The sequence below is a fragment of the Anolis carolinensis genome, unplaced genomic scaffold (genome assembly GCF_035594765.1).
Source record: "Anolis carolinensis isolate JA03-04 unplaced genomic scaffold, rAnoCar3.1.pri scaffold_13, whole genome shotgun sequence".
Classification (NCBI taxonomy): domain Eukaryota; kingdom Metazoa; phylum Chordata; class Lepidosauria; order Squamata; family Dactyloidae; genus Anolis; species Anolis carolinensis.
In genome coordinates, this window is record NW_026943824.1 from 18,737,435 (window position 1) to 18,759,672 (window position 22,238).

Sequence of the window (22,238 nt, forward strand, 5' to 3'; positions counted from 1 at the left end):
ATCCCCAGGAAAAGGGGCAGTCTCAAGAACAGAAGGATACGTGGCAAGCTTTCAGCAGCAAAGGCCTTGCAGAATGGTAACAAACCTCTGCTAATGGCTAACTGTCAGAGTGCTGCTGAGTCTGTGGCAACCCTGGAAAAAATGCAAAAAAAGGGTGCTATTCCCTACAACCATGGGAGAATGCAAATCAAACTCCTGGGAGACGGAACAGATAATGGTATTCCGGTCGGTGTCAGTTCAGGAGCAGTGACTTGCCAAAGGTCACATTAAAAGCCACCAAAGCTCAAAGCAGGATTTAAACGGCATCTCGATTCTCGCAAGTCGAAATAAGATGATAATGTTCACAGTTTAATATCAGCCTGACAGTTTTAAAAGGTCAAACTGAGAGGAATGCTGTATGTGCTCAGACTCGTGGATCGGGATAAATGAATCCGGCAAGGCGGGCGGGAGGGAGAACCCCCACGATGCCAGTCATCGGTTGGATGCCAAGAAATCAAAGGTGTCCACTTCCATTTCTCCCAGCTCTCAAACGATAGTTTTGTGTAAGTTTTCAAAGTCAAAAAGGAAAAAAAATTGCAGTTTTGAAAGGTTACCTACCAGGAAGCTGATCTGGACCTTACTGATAACACTTAATTGATTTTGTTGCCATTTTATTGCTGAGGTCTTTTAACTTTCCACAAAAGTTATTTTCAAGTGTTAAAGAACAACAAACATTGATGCTGGCAGGGGGTTTCGAGGAGTTGTTGCCCTTAAAAAAAAAACTAATTTTCTCAACCTTAGATACTCTGTTGCAGTCGAATACTGAATTACCATATATACTTGAGTATAAGCTGACCCCGAATGTAAGCCAAGGTAACTCATTTTACTACAAAAAAACTGGGGAAACGTATTTGTCGGAGTATTCGCAGCGCAGCAGTAGTTGGATGGAAGCAGTGGAATGCAGAACGAAGAGACACTCAGAGACGTTGGTAAAACTATTTACAAAGTTTTACTGTGTGCAGCAATAATCAACACAAACAGACTTGCAGACAACAGACGAACACAGGACTGTTCTGTTCTCCAACAGAACTTGACTTGAACTCTAGGCAGACAGAACTCAACTGAACTGACGCAATCGTTATGCACAAACACTTGTGTCTGGATACTCCCTAGTTCCAGCCACGCATCAAGGTCATCATAGCTTCTTGGCAATTAACTCTTTCCACATTATGGTACATTCTGGATGATGCAATCAGTTGCAATACAAGCATGGCACAAATTGCATGTAAACACTATCAATACACAAATCCCACATTAACTCTAGGCAGACAGAACTCAACTCAACTGACGCAATCGTTAAACACAAACACTTGTGTCTGGATACTCCCTAGTTCCAGCCACACATCAAGGTCATCACAGCTTCTTGGCAATTAACTCTTTCCACATTATGGTACATTCTGGATGATGCAATCAGTTGCAATACAAGCATGGCACAAATTGCATGTAAACACTATCAATACACAAATCCCACATTAACTCTAGGCAGACAGAACTCAACTGAACTGACGCAATCGTTATGCACAAACACTTGTGTCTGGATACTCCCTAGTTCCAGCCACACATCAAGGTCATCCTAGCTTCTTGGCCATTAATTCTTTCCACATTATGGTACATTCTGGATGATGCAATCAGTTGCAATACAAGCATGGCACAAATTGCATTTAAACAGTATCAATACGCAAATCCCACATTAACAGTATTGACTCGCGTATAAGCTGAGGGTGGGAAATGCAGCCGCTACTGGTAAGTTTCAAAATCAAAAATAGATAAAATAAAATTACATTAATCGAGGCATAAGTAGGTTAAATGTTTTAGAATATTTACCATATTACAAAGAAAAACAGCAAAGTAGCTCTATAAGTGGAAAAGGAGGGTCAACAAAAACAATATGGTATCAACAATAACTTAGTAGTAATAATAATAATAATAATAATAATACAGTAGAGTCTCACTTATCCAACATAAATGGGCCGACAGAATGTTGGATAAGCGAATATGTTGGATAATAAGGAGGGATTAAGGAGAAGCCTATTAAACATCAAATTAGGTTATGATTTTACAAATTAAGCACCAAAACATCATGTTATACAACAAATTTGGCAGAAAAAGTAGTTCAATACGCAGTAATGTTATGTTGTAATTACTGTATTTACGAATTTAGCACCAAAATATCATGATATATTGAAAACATTGACTACAAAAATGTGTTGGATAATCCAGAATGTTGGATAAGCGAATGTTGGATAAGTGAGACTCTACTGTACTTCATTTGTATCCTGCCCTATCTATCTCCCATGGGGACTCAGACTGCCTTCCAACATAGTAAATGGCAAACATTCAATGCCTATAAAAACAATGCAGAGCTATATACAGATCTATAATTATTTATAATAATTTCACATATGTATTTTCCTCTGAAACGTTTGCAAATCCTCTCTCTATATATGTGCATTTCCTTCCTGCAATATTTGCAAGCCCTATTTATCTATGTTTATATCTATCTAGACATCTCCCCAAGCTTCTCCAGTCTGTTCAGTTGCTGATCAATTCCTCTGCTTGCTGTGTGGGTAGGAAAGGGTTAAGGGAGAGACAGTGGGCAGGATCATGTTTGCTGTGTGGGTAGGAAAGGGTTAAGGGAGAGACAGTGGGCGGGATCATGCTTGCTGTGTGGGTAGGAAAGGGTTAAGGGAGAGACAGTGGGCGGGATCATGCTTACTGTGTGGGTAGGAAAGGGTTAAGGGAGAGACAGTGGGCAGGATCATGCTTGCTGTGTGGGTAGGAAAGGGTTAAGGGAGAGACAGTGGGTGGGACCATGCTTGCTGAGTGGGTAGGAAAGGGTTAAGGGAGAGACAGTGGGCAGGATCATGCTTGCTGTGTGGGTCGGAAAGGGTTAAGGGAGAGACAGTGGGCGGGACCATGCTTGCTGTGTGGGTAGGAAAGGGTTAAGGGAGAGACCGTGGGTGGGACCATGCTTGCTGTGTGGGTAGGAAAGGGTTAAGGGAGAGACAGTGGCCAGGATCATGCTTGCTGTGTGGGTAGGAAAGGGTTAAGGGAGAGACAGTGGGTGGGATCATGCTTGCTGTGTGGGTAGGAAAGGGTTAAGGGAGAGACAGTGGGCAGGATCATGCTTGCTGTGTGGGTAGGAAAGGGTTAAGGGAGAGACAGTGGGCGGTATCATGCTTGCTGTGTGGGTAGGAAAGGGTTAAGGGAGAGACAGTGGGTGGGATCATGCTTGCTGTGTGGGTAGGAAAGGGTTAAGGGAGAGACAGTGGGCAGGATCATGCTTGCTGTGTGGGTAGGAAAGGGTTAAGGGAGAGACAGTGGGCGGTATCATGCTTGCTGTGTGGGTAGGAAAGGGTTAAGGGAGAGACAGTGGGCAGGATCATGCTTGCTGTGTGGGTAGGAAAGGGTTAAGGGAGAGACAGTGGGCGGTATCATGCTTGCTGTGTGGGTAGGAAAGGGTTAAGGGAGAGACAGTGGGCAGGATCATGCTTGCTGTGTGGGTCGGAAAGGATTAAGGGAGAGACAGTGGGCGGGACCATGCTTGCTGTGTGGGTAGGAAAGGGTTAAGGGAGAGACAGTGGGTGGGACCATGCTTGCTGTGTGGGTAGGAAAGGGTTAAGGGAGAGACAGTGGGCAGGATCATGCTTGCTGTGTGGGTAGGAAAGGGTTAAGGGAGAGACAGTGGGTGGGATCATGCAAATAGTGAGAGAAAGGAACAGTGGGACGTGTTCGCTGTAACCTGCAATGTCCTGGGACAGAGTGACTTGGTGGCTCCTCAGCACTGGGAACTACAGCATGAACACGCCCACTGCCTCTCCCTTAACCCTTTCCTACCCTTTCCTATGGCACACAGCAAACAGAGGAATTGATCAGCAACTGAACATACTAAAGCTGGTCCTACTAGCCGGTGCAATTTTTCCAGCTGCAAGTCTTTGAAAGTTTGGATGCTTCTTAAGTTCATTTTGAGTGTCAGCTAGAAGCAGCTGTGGAAAATAACACATTTCATAAATATTGGCCTCTGCAACACTATAAGCTCTCGCTTTCACTGTTATCTTTAATGTCTTTTTAGGCAGCCCGAACCAACCTGTTTAGGCGGCTTTCCTTGCCCAGAGGCGCAATTAGCTATGGCTAAGGATGGGTAGCGATGGATCCTGAGCAAATAAGAAGGTGACAGAAGCTGCTCTCTCCCCCATTTCTCCCCATCTGCTGCCATCCTTTTCCCCGGGGCCCAAATCTCACTAGTTCTTCTGCAAAGCATGCCATGCCTTGTATCCCTGCTCAATACGAGGGCTGAATGAACAGTAATGCCTTCACCTTCGTTACTTGGGTTTGGGAATATCGTAATAAATCAAACACAGAAATAATCCTCAGAATGTACTCTTTAACTTCCACTATTCACTTTTCCACATCATCACCAGACCATTGGATACATTTCTGCCAACGATGAACAGGTTTTCTGAAGCCGTCACAGAAGAAGTCGACACTCTGTTTCCGCAACCGGCGTCTCACAGTTCTTTGAACATCCGATAGCCAAGCAAAGCAATCATGTGACACACACGTTCTTGTGAAATGCCGATGATGCTTGACATTTCTCTCTGAGGGATACGACGATCGTCCTGAATCAATCTGTCAATCTTTTCATTGTGATACTCAGTGGTTGCTGTCACAGGACTCTTTGTTTGTCCCACAAGTCAGATGTTCCCACCTCGACATCTTTAAACTTACTCGCCGAACGACGCACAGGACTCACATCAACACAATCACCCTAAACTTCAACAACACAACCATTCAATGCTAAGGCTTCCCCGTCTGCGCAGGGTTCCATACTTCGCACTTCAACAACACAACCATTCAATGCTCAGGCTTCTCCGTCTGCGCAGGGTTCCATACTTCGCACTTCAACAACACAACCGTTCAATGCTAAGGCTTCTCCGTCTCCGCAGGGTTCCATACTTCGCACTTTAACAACACAACCGTTCAATGCTAAGGCTTCTCCGTCTGCACAGGGTTCCATACTTCGCACTTTAACAACACAACCGTCCAATGCTCAGGCTTCCCCGTCTGCACAGGGTTCCATACTTCGCACTTTAACAACACAACCGTTCAATGCTAAGGCTTCCCCGTCTGCACAGGGTTCCATACTTCGCACTTTAACAACACAACCGTTCAATGCTAAGGCTTCCCCGTCTGCACAGGGTTCCATACTTCGCACTTTAACAACACAACCGTTCAATGCTCAGGCTTCCCCGTCTGCACAGGGTTCCATACTTCGCACTTTAACAACACAACCGTTCAATGCTAAGGCTTCCCCATCTGCACAGGGTTCCATACTTCGCACTTTAACAACACAACCGTTCAATGCTCAGGCTTCCCCGTCTGCACAGGGTTCCATACTTCGCACTTTAACAACACAACCGTTCAATGCTAAGGCTTCCCCATCTGCACAGGGTTCCATACTTCGCACTTTAACAACACAACCGTTCAATGCTCAGGCTTCCCCGTCTGCACAGGGTTCCATACTTCGCACTTTAACAACACAACCGTTCAATGCTAAGGCTTCCCCATCTGCACAGGGTTCCATACTTCGCACTTTAACAACACAACCGTTCAATGCTAAGGCTTCTCCGTCTGCACAGGGTTCCATACTTCGCCCTTTAACAACACAACCGTTCAATGCTAAGGCTTCCCCGTCTGCGCAGGGTTCCATACTTCGCCCTTTTACAACACAACCGTTCAATGCTAAGGCTTCCCTCCAAATGGAACTGTAGAGGAGAGTCTACTGAACAATCCAGGACCTGCCGCAGACCAGGACTGCCATCCATTGAGGAGTTACGAAGGTGGAGGCATTACTTTTCATTCAACCCTCATAGTTTTCCCGGCTCTTTGCTGTGGCATGCACAATTGCACCATGTGCATGTTGCAGCTATTGCTCATTGTCAGCCCGCTTAAAGGAATGTGAACTAATCGTGTCCTGCTATTAACGAAAGAAGTCCTGGAATGAAAATACCCACGGGCACAAGGCATGGACACAGGGAGTGGCCAGCTGCCACTCAAAGGACATTTAATATAATGCCAAGTTTTTAACTTTGTTTGTGGTTTTTCTATACATTCTAACTGTATTCTCAATTTGCTTCCGACACGATAAATAAATAAATCTCCTTCCTCGGCAGCAGGCTTATGGCCCTTCCTCTTGTATCTACTTATTTATCGAGCAACCTTGCAAAACTGGCAAAGGTTTACGCAACAACCGGATGCTTCTCAAAGCACCCCGACAGACAAGTGTGCAGCTGTTGCAATCTGGACTGGATCCAGGGATTGTGCGAGAGCCATGGACGCCAACAGTGCCTGGCTTTTCTTTCCCGCTGCCAGATGTGAATATGAGAAACATGGCCATCAAGAGCCGGCAACAACACCCATAATCCCAACTCTTGGGGGGCCTTTTGCAATAACACAAGATGAAAATCAATCTGGTTCTGTCTCCCAAGTAAGGCCAACCCAATCTTGGCTTCTGCATTTATTTATTTACTACATTTATATCCCGCCCTTCTCACCCCGAAAGGGGACTCAGAGCGGCTTACAAATAATATTTCCATACAGTGTATTACCGTATAAGCCGACCCGAATATAAGCCGAGGCACCTAATTTTACCAATGGGAAAACGTTGACTCCAGTATAAGCCGAGGGTGGGAAATTTCAGAAATAAAAATAGATACAGTAGAGCAGGGGTCCCCAAACATTTTAAACAGGGGGCTAGTTCACAATCCTTTGGACCGTTGGAGGGCCGGACTATAGATGGCCACCGAGCAATAATAATAATAATAATAATAATAATAATAATAATAATAATAATAATAATAATAATAACAACCCCAGTGGTCGTCCAGTTCAACTCCCTTCTGCCATGCATGAATAGCACAATAAAAGCATACTCTGGGTCACTATAATAATAATAATAATAATAATAATAATAATAATAATAATAATAATAACTCCAGTGGCCGTCCAGTCCAACTCCCTTCTGCCATGCATGAAAAGCACAATAAAAGCATACTCTGGGTCACTATAATAATAATAATTATTATTATTATGTTCGACAGTGGCATTGAAGAAGGGAAAAATCATTGAAAGTGAGGGCATAAATATGCCTAATGGCCAAACAATAAAGTGTCACCAGCCAGAGGCCTATAAATATCTGGGCATATTACAGCTGGACAACATCAAGCATGAACATGTGAAAATTGTGGTCAGCAAAGAATACACACAAAGGGTCAGAAAAATTCTCAAAAGCAAGCTCAATGGAGGCAACACCATCAAGGCCATAAACACCTGGGCCATAAGATATACATATACATCTGTCATAAGATATACTGCTGGCATCATAAACTGGACACAGGCGGAACTGGACAATTTGGACAGAAAAACAAGAAAACTCATGACCATTCATCACTCACTGCACCCTCACAGTGATGTTGACCGGCTATATCTGCCTAGAAGATCAGGGGGCAGAGGACTCTTGCAAGTAAAACAAACAGTCAAAGAAGAAGAACATGCCCTGGCAGAATATGGAAAGCAAAGTGAAGAACCTGCTTTGATTAAAGTCAAAAATCAGAAACTCCACAAAGCACAGCAGACAAAAAAACCAGTACAAGAAAACCGCACTACAAACTAGAGCTGACAGCTGGCACAACAAAACATTGCATGGAAAGTTCCATTGTATGACACAGCCAACAAGATAGATATGCTGGATTTCGTATCACAAAGTCACAAGTCGAACACTTCCCAAGTGTCTAGGACTGTGTGATGTATTATTATTATTATTATTATTATTATTATTATTATTATTATTATTATTTTATTATGACACAGCCAACAAGATAGATATGCTGGATTTCGTATCACAAAGTCACAAGTCGAACACTTCCCAAGTGTCTAGGACTGTGTGATGTATTATTATTATTATTATTATTATTATTATTATTATTATTATTATTATTATTATTATTATTATTTGGCACAAATACCCGATATGGTGCCCAACTTTGAATACTGTTGGGGTTGGGAGGGGATTCAAAACGATTTTTTGGACATGTCTACTAACTACCACTGCTCTCCCGGCCCACAAAAGTCAAAAAGTAGATGGGAAGTCAATGACGTCACCATGCAAAGGAGCACAAATCGAAGCTGTCTCCCGGCGACTTTGTCAAATCCTCTCCCAAAGCTCTGACCTTTGAAGTGACAGCCTTGTCTGACACACCATGCATTTTTTATGTTTTCGGAAGAAGCCTGCAAAAACACACACCACCGTTTGCTTCCTGGCGAAGCATCTGTCTGGGGAGGCGAACAAAAAAAGGGGACGCAAGAGAGTGGAGTATAAATAGTTTGCGTTCGCCTCCAAGGTGGAAATGACGTCCGTCGATCTGACAAAACGTACTCCTTTCAAGGCGAGAGGGAATGACAGAGCCAAGCGACCGTCAGGGGCTTTCATGGGAAGGGGCCGGCCAGGAAATCCAGCAACACAAAGGACAAGTTTTAAAAGAAATCTCACAAAAAAGTACTCACCTGGGTTTCTAAGCCTTTGTAAGGATTGAGAGGTTGGTCCTGCAAGAATAGAGAGGAAAAATTGATTATTTCCAGTCCCAAAGGGTCTATCTAGTAGGCATGTCCGATCGATGAAAAAAATGTTTCAATTCTCGTTTCTAAAGTAGGGGGTGCTGGTACTTCGATATAGAAAGTATTTCCGATTTTTTTCACCCAAAAATTTCGGATATTTCCGAAAATTCGTAATGATTCTAAATGCTTCTAAAATGGCGGATGCGCATGCGCAATCGCCAAAAAAAAAAGGAACCTGGGGGGGGGGGGGACTTTACAGTGCTCTCCCGCCCTCATTTCTTGAGCTATCTTCATCAACCCTAGCCCCCACCTTTGTGTCCATCATGGAAGCTTCTGATTGACCGGGGAGCGGCAGCCACGTTAGGCTGTGCTAAGCTCCCATTCTAGGTAGCTTGCAGAAACAAAATATTTTAAAAAAATATTTTTTAAAATATATTTTTAAAAAATTGCGGGGAAAAATTAATGAAACATTAAGAGACAATTAGAGAATGGGCCAACAATCGTTCGAATTACATTGCTGGTTGCACTGTGAGACAACGTCTCGGAATACATATCAAAAAGCGAGAACAATCCGAAATAATTCCGATATATGATTCAAAACGATTTTTTGGCCATGTCTACTATCTAGATATACACATAGTCCTAGTATTCCTCAACCCAGCCATCTTCTAGACATGCCCCTCTAGCCCATTCAAATCCCCTTCCCTCCTGCTGAAAAGGAAATGGTCTCATTGCACACAAGGCACAAACTCATCACTTTGAGCACATATAATAAAAGTCAATGTTTGTAAGTCTGTATGTTTGTATGTATGTATGTATGTATGTGGCAGCTTTCTGATTAGCTGCCACTTCCACAGGCCACTGTGACCTCCACGAATGACAGACCTGGACCAAACTTGGCCCACGGAATACCAAGTTTGGGGGAGGATAGATTACAGATGATGGGATTTGCAGTACTTTCAATCGCTTTGCCTCCCCCAGACCACTGCAACCCTCACCAATGATTGATCAGGACCAAACTTGGCACACAGAGCTCCCATGACAGACCTGGACCAAACTTGGCCCACGGAATACCAATGACCCACCTCATGTCCTGGTCAAGTTTGGGGGAGGACAGACCACGGATGATGGGATTTGCAGTACTTTCAATCACTTTGCCTCCCACAGACCACTGCGACCACCACCAATGATTGATCAGAACCAAACTTGGCACACAGAGCCCCCATGACAGACCTGGACCAGACTTGGCCCACGGAATACCAATGACCCACCTCATGTCCTGGTCAAGTTTGGGGGAGTTCTATTGAACTCCCCATAGGATAACATTAAGACTATGGGTTGCTGTGAGTTTTCTGGGCTGTCTGGTCATGTTCCAGAAGCATGTTCCTGACGCTTCACCCACGCTCGCCCATTCAAATCCTTTTCCCTCCTGCTGAAAAGGAAATGGTCTCATTTCTCAAAACTCATCACTTTGAGCACATGGGGACTCTTCTATTGAACTCCCCATAGGATAACATTAAGGCCATGGGTTGCTATGAGTTTTCCAGGCTGTCTGGTCATGTTCCAGAAGCATTCTCTCCTGATGTTTCACCCACATCTATGGCAGGCATCCTTAGAGGTTGTGAGGTCTGTTGAAAACGAGGCCAGTGGGGTTTATATATCTGTGGAATGATGAGAGTGGGAGAAAGAAGCCATGTTGAATTGTCAGAGAGGCCACAGGCTAGCGAGGAAACAGAAACTAATGATAAGGGTGACCTTTCCCAGGAGTTCGAACATCAACAAGTTCCAGGTGTTTCTGACAGTGACTCAGAGGAGTCTTTCCTTTGAGAGAGATACAAGGTTAAGATTAAAAGTTCACCCCAGACGTTCCCTTAGAACAACTGGCAAACGCATGGGAATTCAAGGGCAGAGAAATGCCTTTTTGGCTTGTAAACATGGGTAAATACAGGAGAAACAGAGAGAGATTTTAGACGAAGCAACGTTGATTCTTAGAAGCACATCTCCTGCCTTGTCTAAGCTCATGGAAAAGGATTTTCATTTATATAAATGCTGTAAATAAATAAATAAATAAATTTATGTTCATGCCTGGAAACCGCGTTTTGGATTTTACTCTGAAGTTCGTGGTGCTTTGTTTTCAGGACTAATTTCCTATATCAGAGACTTGGATTTATATTCTGCAAATTGCTTTTACTTTTGGAATATATTGCTTTCTATTGACTGCCATTGCTTTTGGATGTTTGCTTTCTTTACTACTTTTTATTCAGACTTTGCTATCTTTTATCAATAAACTGTTTAAACCTAGCCTGCTGGGGCGGAGAGCAAGGCGAACCAGTGCTGAGAGAGTCTTGATGTTTCCTGTCGAATGTGCGGCAAACAGAGGCGGCAATCGTCTGCGCGGCTGTCAAAGCGGAAGTTATCACAGCTTCCAGGCCAAATGGAAACAGGCACGGGTTCAGCGCTGCCATTATTATGAATGTTCTTGGCACAAAAGGAGGCCTCGCTCGGGCGACAGACAGGAAGGCTGGAGGAGGAACAAGGCCACTGCTAAGGAGCAGCTGGAAGAAAAATACACTTCAGAGGCAGAATAGAAGCTTTTCGAGAACGGGGAGCAAAGGCATACTATTGGCGCAACCCACTAACCCGCTCCTCTCCCTTCCTTTTATTCCAACAGCTTTGATTCTGGGAAGGAAAAGTGCACCACTAAGAGAGATGAATAGAAAGAACCAGTTGCTAGGAATGTGACGCTGACACCGCTGATGTATGGAGGGCATTTTTGAAACCTTGCGTTCTTTGCGATTCCAAGCTAAATCACTGTCTGATTCCAGAAGCATTCTCTCCTGACGTTTCACCCACATCTTTGGCAGGCATCCTCAGAGGTTTTGAGGTCTGTTGGAAACTAGGCAACAGAGCCGGCCCTAGGTATTTTTCAAGTGTAGGCGAACAGAATTTTGGCGCCTCCCCCCGGAACCAATCACTGAAAAATAAAAGTGTTGGATAAGCGAAAATGTTGGATAATAAGGAGGGATTCAGGAAAAGCCCATTAAACATCAAATTACATTCAGATTTTACAAATTAAGCACCAAAACATCATGTTTTACAACAAATCAACAGAAAAAGCAGTCTTGACTGCGCCCCTATATGTTTTGCGCCCGAAGCGCTTAATTCGCCTCATTGTTGGACCGGCTCTGCTAGGCAAGTGAGGTTTACCGTATGTAAGCCCATCCTTACGTTTTTATTGATGTGTTTTAATTTTGTCTTATTAATGGTTTGATTTTAATCCTATGTTTTAATTTTTCATTTGTGCGTTTTCGGTATTTGATGTTTTTGTATGTATACTCTTTTGCATTTGTAAGCCGCCCTGAGTCCTTGCGGGGAAATAGAAGCAGGGTACAAGAATAAAATAATAATAATAACAATAATAATAATAATATTTATTATTATTGTATAGTCGAGTATAAGCCGACCCGAATATAAGCCGAGGCACCTAATTTTACCATAAAAAACTGGGAAAACACTGACTCCAGTATAAGCCGAGGGCGGTAAATTTCAGAAATAAAAATAGATACCAATAAAATTACATTAATTGAGGCATCAGGCAGAAACTTGAATCAAAATCCATGGCTGCAAGACATACAAGAACACGGAGCAAAGATCTTGCTCTCTTGAATGGCAAAGTTGACACCTCTGCCATACAGAGAAAGGACTAGGCATTTAAGGAAAATTCAAGGCTATCCTCCCATGGGAAAACTATTTCTCTCATGAGAAAACTATTCATTCGCATGCTTCAAAAACAGTCGTTTACTCCTTCGTAAACATTCCCTCTCCCTTCTGCTGTGAGTGAACTCCTCCCTTCTGTCAAATACATCATTCTCCTCCAAACTAGAATATCCATCTGGCACCTGGAGAACTAACCTTGACCAAGGAGAAGAATGTGGTTCAGAATGCCTGCTTGCAACCATTCTGTCGCTGGTCCCAGAATCCACTAGGACAAACTCTGGCTCTGGCTGCAAGTCAGGCCCAAACCCAGAGTCCTTTGGCAAAGCAGGTGCAGGGACAATGACTGGCTGAATGGGCCGAATCTGAGGCTCAGACTGAACTACCACAACTGCTACTAAAATAAAGTCTGAGTCCTGAACAAGCCCAGACCTTATCACACGGTCTGCAGCCCCTCCCACAACAAAGAGTTAAAGAAAAACTGCAAACCAATACATACATATACAATACACTAAGCAATCTGAATTATATACATAACAAACAACTAGCGGAGGCTTGAAGAAGGTTGCTATTTCCAACACAAAACTGCATTCGATAGACCTAAAGATGGGAAGGATGTATCATTGTCAAGAACATTATACTTTGACAACTGTTACACCGAGTATCGCTCTTGAAAATAAGACCGATTCATGAATAAATAAAGCCTTAGGGATTGTTTCCCCTGTAACCAGTTACGCAACACGTCTGGCCTTGTAACCGAGGAGTTCAAGGGTCTCCAGTGGGCAGCTGTGTCATGTTTTCAACTCGGAGGAGGTGAGTGGCAAATACATCTGGGAGAGACTTTGCTTAGTTCTCCCGTCACTGATGTTGATGGATTTTACTAATCTGCAGGGTGCCTGCAGGAGCACTTAAAATAGAAGGGGAAAAAAGAGCAGGTGGCATTTTACTCGAGAGATTAATGCTGTACACGGTTTTTTAAAAGCAGAATTTCAAGGGATTTGGGTGTGTGGAAATGTGGAAGCAGAGGGCCGACTGGATAGTATAAATCAATACTGTGGAATTTCAAATGTCACTTGGGATTGGACTAGGACGGAGGGAGAACCTCGGACACCGGAGGTTTATAATATCTGAGGAAGAACTCTTGTCTGTTGGAGACCAGTGTGAATGTTGTAATTAATCACCTTTGTTAGCATTAAATGGCCTTCCCAGCCTCACATCCTGGCCTGGGAGAATCCTTTGTTCAGAGTTGTTAGCCGTCCCCTGATTGATTCCTGTCCGGAATTCTTCTGTTTTCAGACTGCTGCTCCTTATTTACTACACAGAGAAGCTATTGAAATCCACAAACATGTGGACAACTTCAATTTACCACCCTCGGCTTATACTGGAGTCAAGGTTTTCCCAGGTTTTTTTGTGGTAAAATTAGGTGCCTTGGCTTATATTTGGGTCGGCTTATACTTGACAATATATGATACAGGTATTATTTTTCTCTATTATTATTGTTATTATGAGACTTATTATTTTTCTCTATTATTGTTGCTTCTATTACATTAATTTTACTCTGTCATTATGTCACTCTGATATTATTATTACATTTATTATTCTACTCTATTTATTAATACATGTATTATTTTCCTGTATTTATTATTATTATTATTACATGTATTATTTTACTGTATTATTATTAAAAGGATACATAAGCACATTTACATTGAAGAAGATGAGAATCATGATTGGATCAGAGTTGGACAGTCTTATCTTAAATTAGAACTTTATGTAAATATTCAAAAACATTTAACCTACCGATGCCTCAATTAATGTAATTTTATTGGCATCTATTTTTATTTCTGAAATTTACCACTCTTGGCTTATACTTGAGTCAATGTTTTCCCAATTTTTTTGTGGTAAAATTAGGTGCCTTGGCTTATATTCGGGTTGGCTTATACTTGAGTATATACAGTAATGTAATTTTATTGGTATCTCAGCTTATACTGGAGTCAATGTTTTCCCAGTTTTTTTGTGGTAAAATTAGGTGCCTCGGCTTATATTCGGGTCAGCTTATACTTGAGTATATACGGTAATTTTATTGGTATCTCGGCTTATACTGGAGTCAATGTTTTCCCAGTTTTTTTGTGGTAAAATTAGGTGCCTCGGCTTATATTCGGGTAAGCTTATACACAAGTATATACAGTATATATTATTATTCCTCCAGACCTAACACAGACTAATTTGTTTACATCTACTGTATACTGGCAAACTTGGTAACAATACAACACTGTAGTTAGTTACTCCCACATCGCTGAATTTAGGGATTACCACGTAAGTCCATTTAGCTTGGCCAGGAGCCATAACAACAATATCGGTGCAAAAGCAATATCAACGCACAAGATTTCCCTAGCCTAAAATGATACATTTTAATATATTGGTTTTATGGTTCCCGTCCCCTTGATCTGGTCATGTAAGTGTGATTTATTGTTATAATTGTATTATTTTACTTTGTTTAATAATGTGTATTATCTTGTTATGTAATGTTTGTGTTTGCTTTTATGACTGTAAACCGCCCTGAGTCCCATCCAGGAGATAGGGCGATATATAAATAAAGTTTTATTATTATTATTATTATTATTTTATTAACGCGATGGGAAAATGCAAACAAACCTGTCGGATGAGCAAAGAGTAAGAGACGGAGACACTGCAAAGAGTTGGGTTAGAAAGAGCACCAAACAGCAAAGGGGATCAATGGATGTGCTGAAATTTTTTAAGTGATAAGGATGATTCCTTTTGAAAGAGAGAGAGAAAACAATAACCTTTCTTCAGAAAAAAAGAGAGAGAAGTAATTCAAAGTGTTTGAGAAGTGCGGCTCCTTTTCGGCAACCTCCCACGGAGAGACAGCAGCAAATTCACAGCTGGATCCTGTTCTCAGTTCAAACTGGCCAGCATCCAAACACAATAGGACTGCCCGTTGGTTTCTAACACAAAGCAATCAGAGGAAAAGAAGGAGGCAAAGAGGGGAGAAGAAGCCAGGACAATGATGGGCGAGCTTTTGCGCTTGGTGTGTCAAAATTCACCCAAAAACCTAGCATGACTTGAGTGGTGTGTCACTTTGAGAAAAAAAAACAAACCATAATTTCGCAATAGGTATAGTTTAAATAACAAAAATATATAATCTATATATATAAAAGAGTGATGGCATTAGGGCAGCGGACAAAACAACAAAACTACAGGCCCCCCAACCTCGAAATTTGACAACACAACCCATCATCCACGCCTCTAGGTTGATACAACAAAAAGAAAAGAAAAATAAAGTCCTAATTAGAGGGAGAGGAATAATTGTTTTTATCCAATTGCTGCCAGTTAAAAGGCTAAGTTCCGCCCACTTGGTCTCCTAGCAACCTACTCAGCCCAGGGGACAGGCAGAGTTAGGCCTCACTTAGGCCTCTTCCACAGATTATCTAATTTGCACTGGATTATATGGCAATGTAGACTCAAGGCACTTTCACACAGCTATTTAACCCATTTATAATCTTATATTATCTTGACAGATGGCCATCCAGCCTCTACATAATAATGATGAAGAAGATGATAATAATAATAATAATAACAATACTAATAATAATAATAGAAGCATAGAATCCAAGAGTTTGGAGAGACCCCTAAGGGCCACCCAGCCCAACCCTTTCTACTATGCAGCAGGACACAATCCAAGCATTCACAACATATGGACAACGTATAAATACTATACAATCCTACACAGGGACATAGACTCCCTCTACCCTCACCACTTTCACAGTACACAAACAACCAAATGCATACTAAACATAAAGACAACCATACAACAGACATTTGATGCCACCACTACCTCAACAATTTCTCACCAACATCACCAGACACCGCCACAGCAACGCATGGCCGGGCACAGCTAGTTGTAATATATAACTGTATTCAATAAATCAAAAACTATTTACTACCCTTATTTCCATGTACAACAATCTATGGCACCTCTTGCAGTTTCCACGCTGATTTCTCTCTATTGTAGTTTCAATGTAGTCATGAATAATGAATAATATAAAAATAATATAATAGTAATAATATGATAATATCCTACAATAATAATAGAATAATATTCAGATAATACAGAGTGTCGGATAACTGGAAGTTGGATAACCCAGACTCTACTGTACATTCACGTTGTTGTTGCAACTGGATTTTCCTGGCAGCACTCAGCATAAAATTTTGACTAAACATTAGACATGTCCAAAAAATCGTTTTGAATCGTATATCGGAATTATTTCGGATTGTTCTCGCTTTTTGATACGCATTCCGAGACATTGTCTCACAACGCAACCAGCAATGTAATTCGAACCATTGTTGGACCATTCTCTAATTGTCTCTTAATGTTTCATTAATCCCCCCCCCCCCCCCATTTTTTGTAATATTTTTTTAAACATTTTAAAAAAAATATTTTGTTTCTGCAAGCTACCTAGAATGGGAGCTTAGCACAGCCAAACTGGCTGCCACTCCCCGGCCAATCAGAACCTTCCACGATGGATGCAAAGGTGGGGGCTAGGGTTGATGAGGATAGCTCAAGAAATAAGGACGGGAGAGCCCTGTAAAAGTCCCCCCGGTTCCTTTTTTTTTTTTTGGCGATTGTGCATGTGTGCACGCCATTTTAGAAGCATTTAGAATCATTACAAATTTTCGGAAATATCCGAAATTTTTGGGTGAAAAAATCGGAAATACTGTCTATATCGAAGCGCCAGCGCCCCCTACTTTAGAAATGAGAATTGAAACATTTTTTTCATCGATCGGACATGCCTACTAAACATACGTTATAGTGAGAAAGCGTTTTCCTAAATAACATTTTCTCAAAAAATCCCACTTCACTGGCCATTGTTGTATGCACCAAATCGCCTTATGCAAAGCACCGCCTTTTAAAAACCCCAAAAGACCAGAAGTTAGACCGTTTTCCGAACCCATTATCCTGCCACTGAAGTAATACGTTGTTTATAGATATGTCAATTCAGCTTTCCTTTCTGCCAAGCTGCTTGAGAGTATAAAATATCATTCTTGCAGCCAGAGCACGGCATTTTAATCAACGCTGCCCAATCCTTCCTCAGGGGGGAATTATTTTTAAGCCCATTAGCATGGCACGCACTTTAACAACATTTTAAATGCGTTTTTCAAGCCACATGTTTTTTTTTTTTTAAAGAGTTTAATACTTTATGGAAGGCAACAAGCAGTGGAAGTGGGTGAAGAAGAGATGTAGGCTGCTGGTGAAAATCAATGCTGGAAGGGGCAGTCATGTCAAACAAGTATGAAACTGGACTGGCAGTGTGTGTAGAATTGGGGACCATCATCTAACTGTAATATGTAAAGCAAAGTGAAGAACCTGCTTTGATTGAAGTCAAAAATCAGAAACTCCTCAAAGCACAGCAGACAAAAAACCAGTACAAGAAAACCGCACTACAAACTAGAGCTGACAGCTGGCACAACAAAACACTGCATGGAAAGTTCCTTGACAAAATTGAAGGAAAAGCTGATAAGGAGAAGACCTGGCTCTGGCTCACGAATGGGACCCTGAAGAAGGAGACAGAAGGCCTGATCCTTGCAGCCCAGGAGCAAGACATCAGGACAAAGGCAATTAATAATAATAATAATAATAATAATAATAATAATAATAATAATAGAAGACCTGGCTCTGGCTCACGAATGGGACCCTGAAGAAGGAGACAGAAGGCCTGATCCTTGCAGCCCAGGAGCAAGACATCAGGACAAAGGCCATTAATAATAATAATAATAATAATAATAATAATAATAATAATAATAGAAGACCTGGCTCTGGCTCACGAATGGGACCCTGAAGAAGGAGACAGAAGGCCTGATCCTTGCAGCCCAGGAGCAAGACATCAGGACAAAGGCAATTAATAATAATAATAATAATAATAATAATAATAATAATAATAATAATAATAATAATAGAAGACCTGGCTCTGGCTCACGAATGGGACCTGAAGAAGGAGACAGAAGGCCTGATCCTTGCAGCCCAGGAGCAAGACATCAGGACAAAGGCAATTCAGGCCAAGATCGAAAAATCAGCTGAGGACCCAAAATGCAGACTGTGCAAGGAAACCGACGAAACCATGGATCATATCCTCAGCTGCTGTAAGATAATCGCACAGACAGACTACAAACAGAGGCACAACTATGTGGCCCAAATGATTCATTGGAACTTATGCCTCAAGTACCACCTGCCAGCAGCAAAGAACTGGTGGGATCACAAACCTGCAAAAGTATTGGAAAATGAGCACGCAAAGATACTGTGGGACTTCCGAATCCAGACTGACAAAGTTCTGGAACACAACACACCAGACATCACAGTTGTGGAAAAGAACAAGGTTTGGATCATTGATGTTGCCATCCCAGGTGACAGTCGCATTGATGAAAAACAACAGGAAAAACTCAGCCGCTATCAGGACCTCAAGATTGAACTTCAAAGACTCTGGCAGAAACCAGTGCAGGTGGTCCCGGTGGTGATGGGCACATTGGGTGCCGTGCCAAAAGATCTCAGCCGGCATTTGGAAACAATAGACATTGACAAAATTACAACCTGCCAACTGCAAAAGGCCACCCGACTGGGATCTGCACGCATCATCCGAAAATACATCACACAGTCCTAGACACTTGGGAAGGGCTCGACTTGTGATTTTGTGATACGAAATCCAGCATATCTATCTTGTTTGCTGTGTAATAATAAGATAATAATAATAATAATAATAATAATAATAATAATAATAATAATAATACATCACACAGTCCTAGACACTTGGGAAGTGTTCGACTTGTGATTTTGTGATACGAAACCCAGCATATCTATCTTGTTTACAGTGTCATAATAATAATATAATAATAATAATAATAATAATAATAATAATAATAATAATAATAATAATACATCACACAGTCCTAGACACTTGGGAAATTTTCAACTTGTGATTTTTTGATATGAAATCCAGCATATCTATCTTGTTTGCTGTGTCATAATAATAGTAGTAATAATAATAATAATAGTAATAATTTTTGTGATACAAAATCCAGCATGTCTATCTTGTTTGCTGTGTTATAGTAATAGTAATAATAATAATAATAATAATAATAATAATAATAATAATAATAATAATAATAATACATCACACAGTCCTAGACACTTGGGAAGTGTTCGACTTGGGATTTTGTGATACAAAATCCAGCAGATCTATCTTGTTTGCTGTGTCATAATACAATAATTATAATAATTTGGGGTCTGCTCAATTTGATTGACGCTTCCTCCTTCCTGAGAACTATATGGAGCCAGCTTGCTGCTGCTTTTTCCGTATAAAATAGCCATGTCATCAAAACAAATTTCTTCAGAAGGAAACGGCTTGTAAGCAGTCAACTACAAATCACTTCCTTCCACATTTGGGCACATACGACATTAACCAGTTGCTTCAGAGGAAATGTGAAAGAACCTCAAGCAGCCGTCTGGCTCAGTGGCAGAAGACTTTGAGGCCGAGGAAGGTGTCTCCATGGCTCACAATGAGGCCCTTGTTGGAAGCAGACGGCTCTGGAAGAGTTGACCCTCCTCAGAGAGGAAAACCCACGGCATTGGGCGCCCAAACCACAGTCCCGCTTGCAACGTGCCTTTCCAAACTTGACGGAGGTCCAGGTTTTACACTTCTTATGAAAGAAGCCCATTAATGAAGCAGCCATGGGACCTCCAGGAGAGGCCCAAGGCAGACAGAGCGGGTTTCTTCTCAACTCAACGTTACATCAAAGTGCCCAAGATGACACATTCATACAGGCGCCAAACCAAGGGGCAGAAAACTATTACGGTATAACGTAGACAATCTCCTAAGACCATAGATAAGCAAAGGGACCTCCAAAGGCCATCTAGATGATCTCATCAGGCCACCAGAAGACCATAGATAAGGAAAGGGACCTCCAAAGACCATCTAGATGATCTCATCAGGCCACCAGAAGACCATAGATAAGGAAAGGGACCTCCAAAGACCATCTAGATGATCTCATCAGGCCACCAGAAGACCATAGATAAGCAAAGGGACCTCCAAAGACCATCTAGATGATCTCATCAGGCCACCAGAAGACCATAGATAAGGAAAGGGACCTCCAAAGACCATCTAGTTGGTTTCATAAGGCCATCAGTAAGGAAAGCGTTCCTCAAAGGCCATCTAGATGATCTCATCAGGCCACCAGAAGAACACAGATAAGGAAAGGGACCCTCAAAAACCATTTAGATGATGTCATAAGACCATAGATAAGAAAAGGGTCCCCCAAAGGCCATCTAGATGATCTCATCAGGCCACCAGAAGACCACAGATAAGGAAAGGGACCCTCAAAAACCATCTAGATGGTCTCATAAGACCATCGGTAAGAAAAGCGACCCTCAAAAGCCATCTAGATCATAGAATAGTAGAGTTGGAAGAGACCACATGGGCCATCTAGTCCAACCCCCTGCTAAGAAGCAGGAAATTGCATTCAAAGCACCCCCGACAGATGGCCATCCAGCCTCTGCTTAAAAGCCTCCAAGGAAGGAGCCTCCACCACGGCCCCGGGGAGAGAGTTCCACTGTCGAACAGCCCTTCTCACAGTGAGGAAGTTCTTCCTGATGTTCAGGTGGAATCTCCTTCCTTCCCTGTAGTTTGAAGCCCTTGTTCCCTTGCGTCCTAGTCTGCAGGGCAGCAGAAAACAAGCTCCCTCCCTCCTCCCTAGGACTTCCCTTCACGTATTTGTACATGGCCCTCATCATGTCTCCTCTCAGCCTTCTCTTCTGCAGGCTAAACATGCCCAGCTCTTTAAGCCGCTCCTCATAGGGCTTGTTCTCCAGACCCTTCATCATTTTAGTCGCCCTCCTCTGGATGCTTTCCAGCTTGTCAACATCTCCCTTCAACTGTGGTGCCCAGAATTGGACTCCGTGTGATTCCAGGTAACGTGGTCTGACCAAGGCAGAATAGATTAAGGGGGAGCAGGACTTCCCTGGATCTAGACGCTATTCCCCTATTGATGAGGCCAGAATCCCGTTGGCTTTTTTTGCTGCCGCATCACATTCCTGGCTCATGTTCATCTTCCTCTCCACGAGGACTCCAAGGTCTTTTTCGCACACACTGCTGTCAAGCCAGGCGTCCCCCATTCTGTATCTTTGATTTCCATTTTTTCTGCCGAAGATGAGCTCATCAGGCCACCAGAAGGCCATAGGTAAGGAAAGGGACCTCAAAGACCATCTAGACAATCTCAAAAAAATAGGTAACAAAAGAGACCTCCAAAGGCCATCTAGACGATCGCATAAGGCCATAGGTAAGCAAAGAGACCTCCAAAGACCATCTAGATCAGGCGTCCTCAAACTTTTTAAGCCAAGGGCCAGTCCACAATCCTTCAGATTGTTGAAGGGCCGGATTATCATTTGAAAAAATACAAACAAATTCCGATGCACACTGCATATGTCTTATTTGTAGTGCAAAAACAACAACAAGAAGAACAAGAGCAATGAAAGAACAATACAATATTTAAAAATAAAAACAATTTTAACCAACATACATTTATCAGTATTTCAATGGGAAGTGTGGGCCTGCTTCTGGCCAATGAGATAGTCAAGTTAATTAGTGTTGTTGTTGTTGTTGTTGTTGTTGTGTGCCTTCAAGTCATTTCAGACTTTGGGCGAGCCTAAGTCTAAAATGTATTTATTTATTTATTATTTATTTACTACATTTATTTACTACATTTGTATCATACCCTTCTCACCCCAAAGGGGACTCAGAGTGGCTTACAAATTATATGTACATACAATATATTATATTATTACCATAGCACTATATTAGCATTAT

At 42.1% G+C, this 22,238-nt stretch overlaps 1 protein-coding gene across 1 annotated transcript in view; it reads right to left on the minus strand.

Annotated features, from left to right (window-relative positions):
- The window catches only part of xylt1 (xylosyltransferase 1), a 133,591-nt gene that overhangs the window by 92,069 nt on the left and 19,284 nt on the right, over window positions 1-22,238 (minus strand). Inside the window, exon 2 of the mRNA XM_062964580.1 lies at window positions 8,602-8,640. Within this exon, the coding sequence (XP_062820650.1) occupies window positions 8,602-8,640 (39 nt within the window). The remainder of the gene's footprint in view (window positions 1-8,601; window positions 8,641-22,238) is intronic.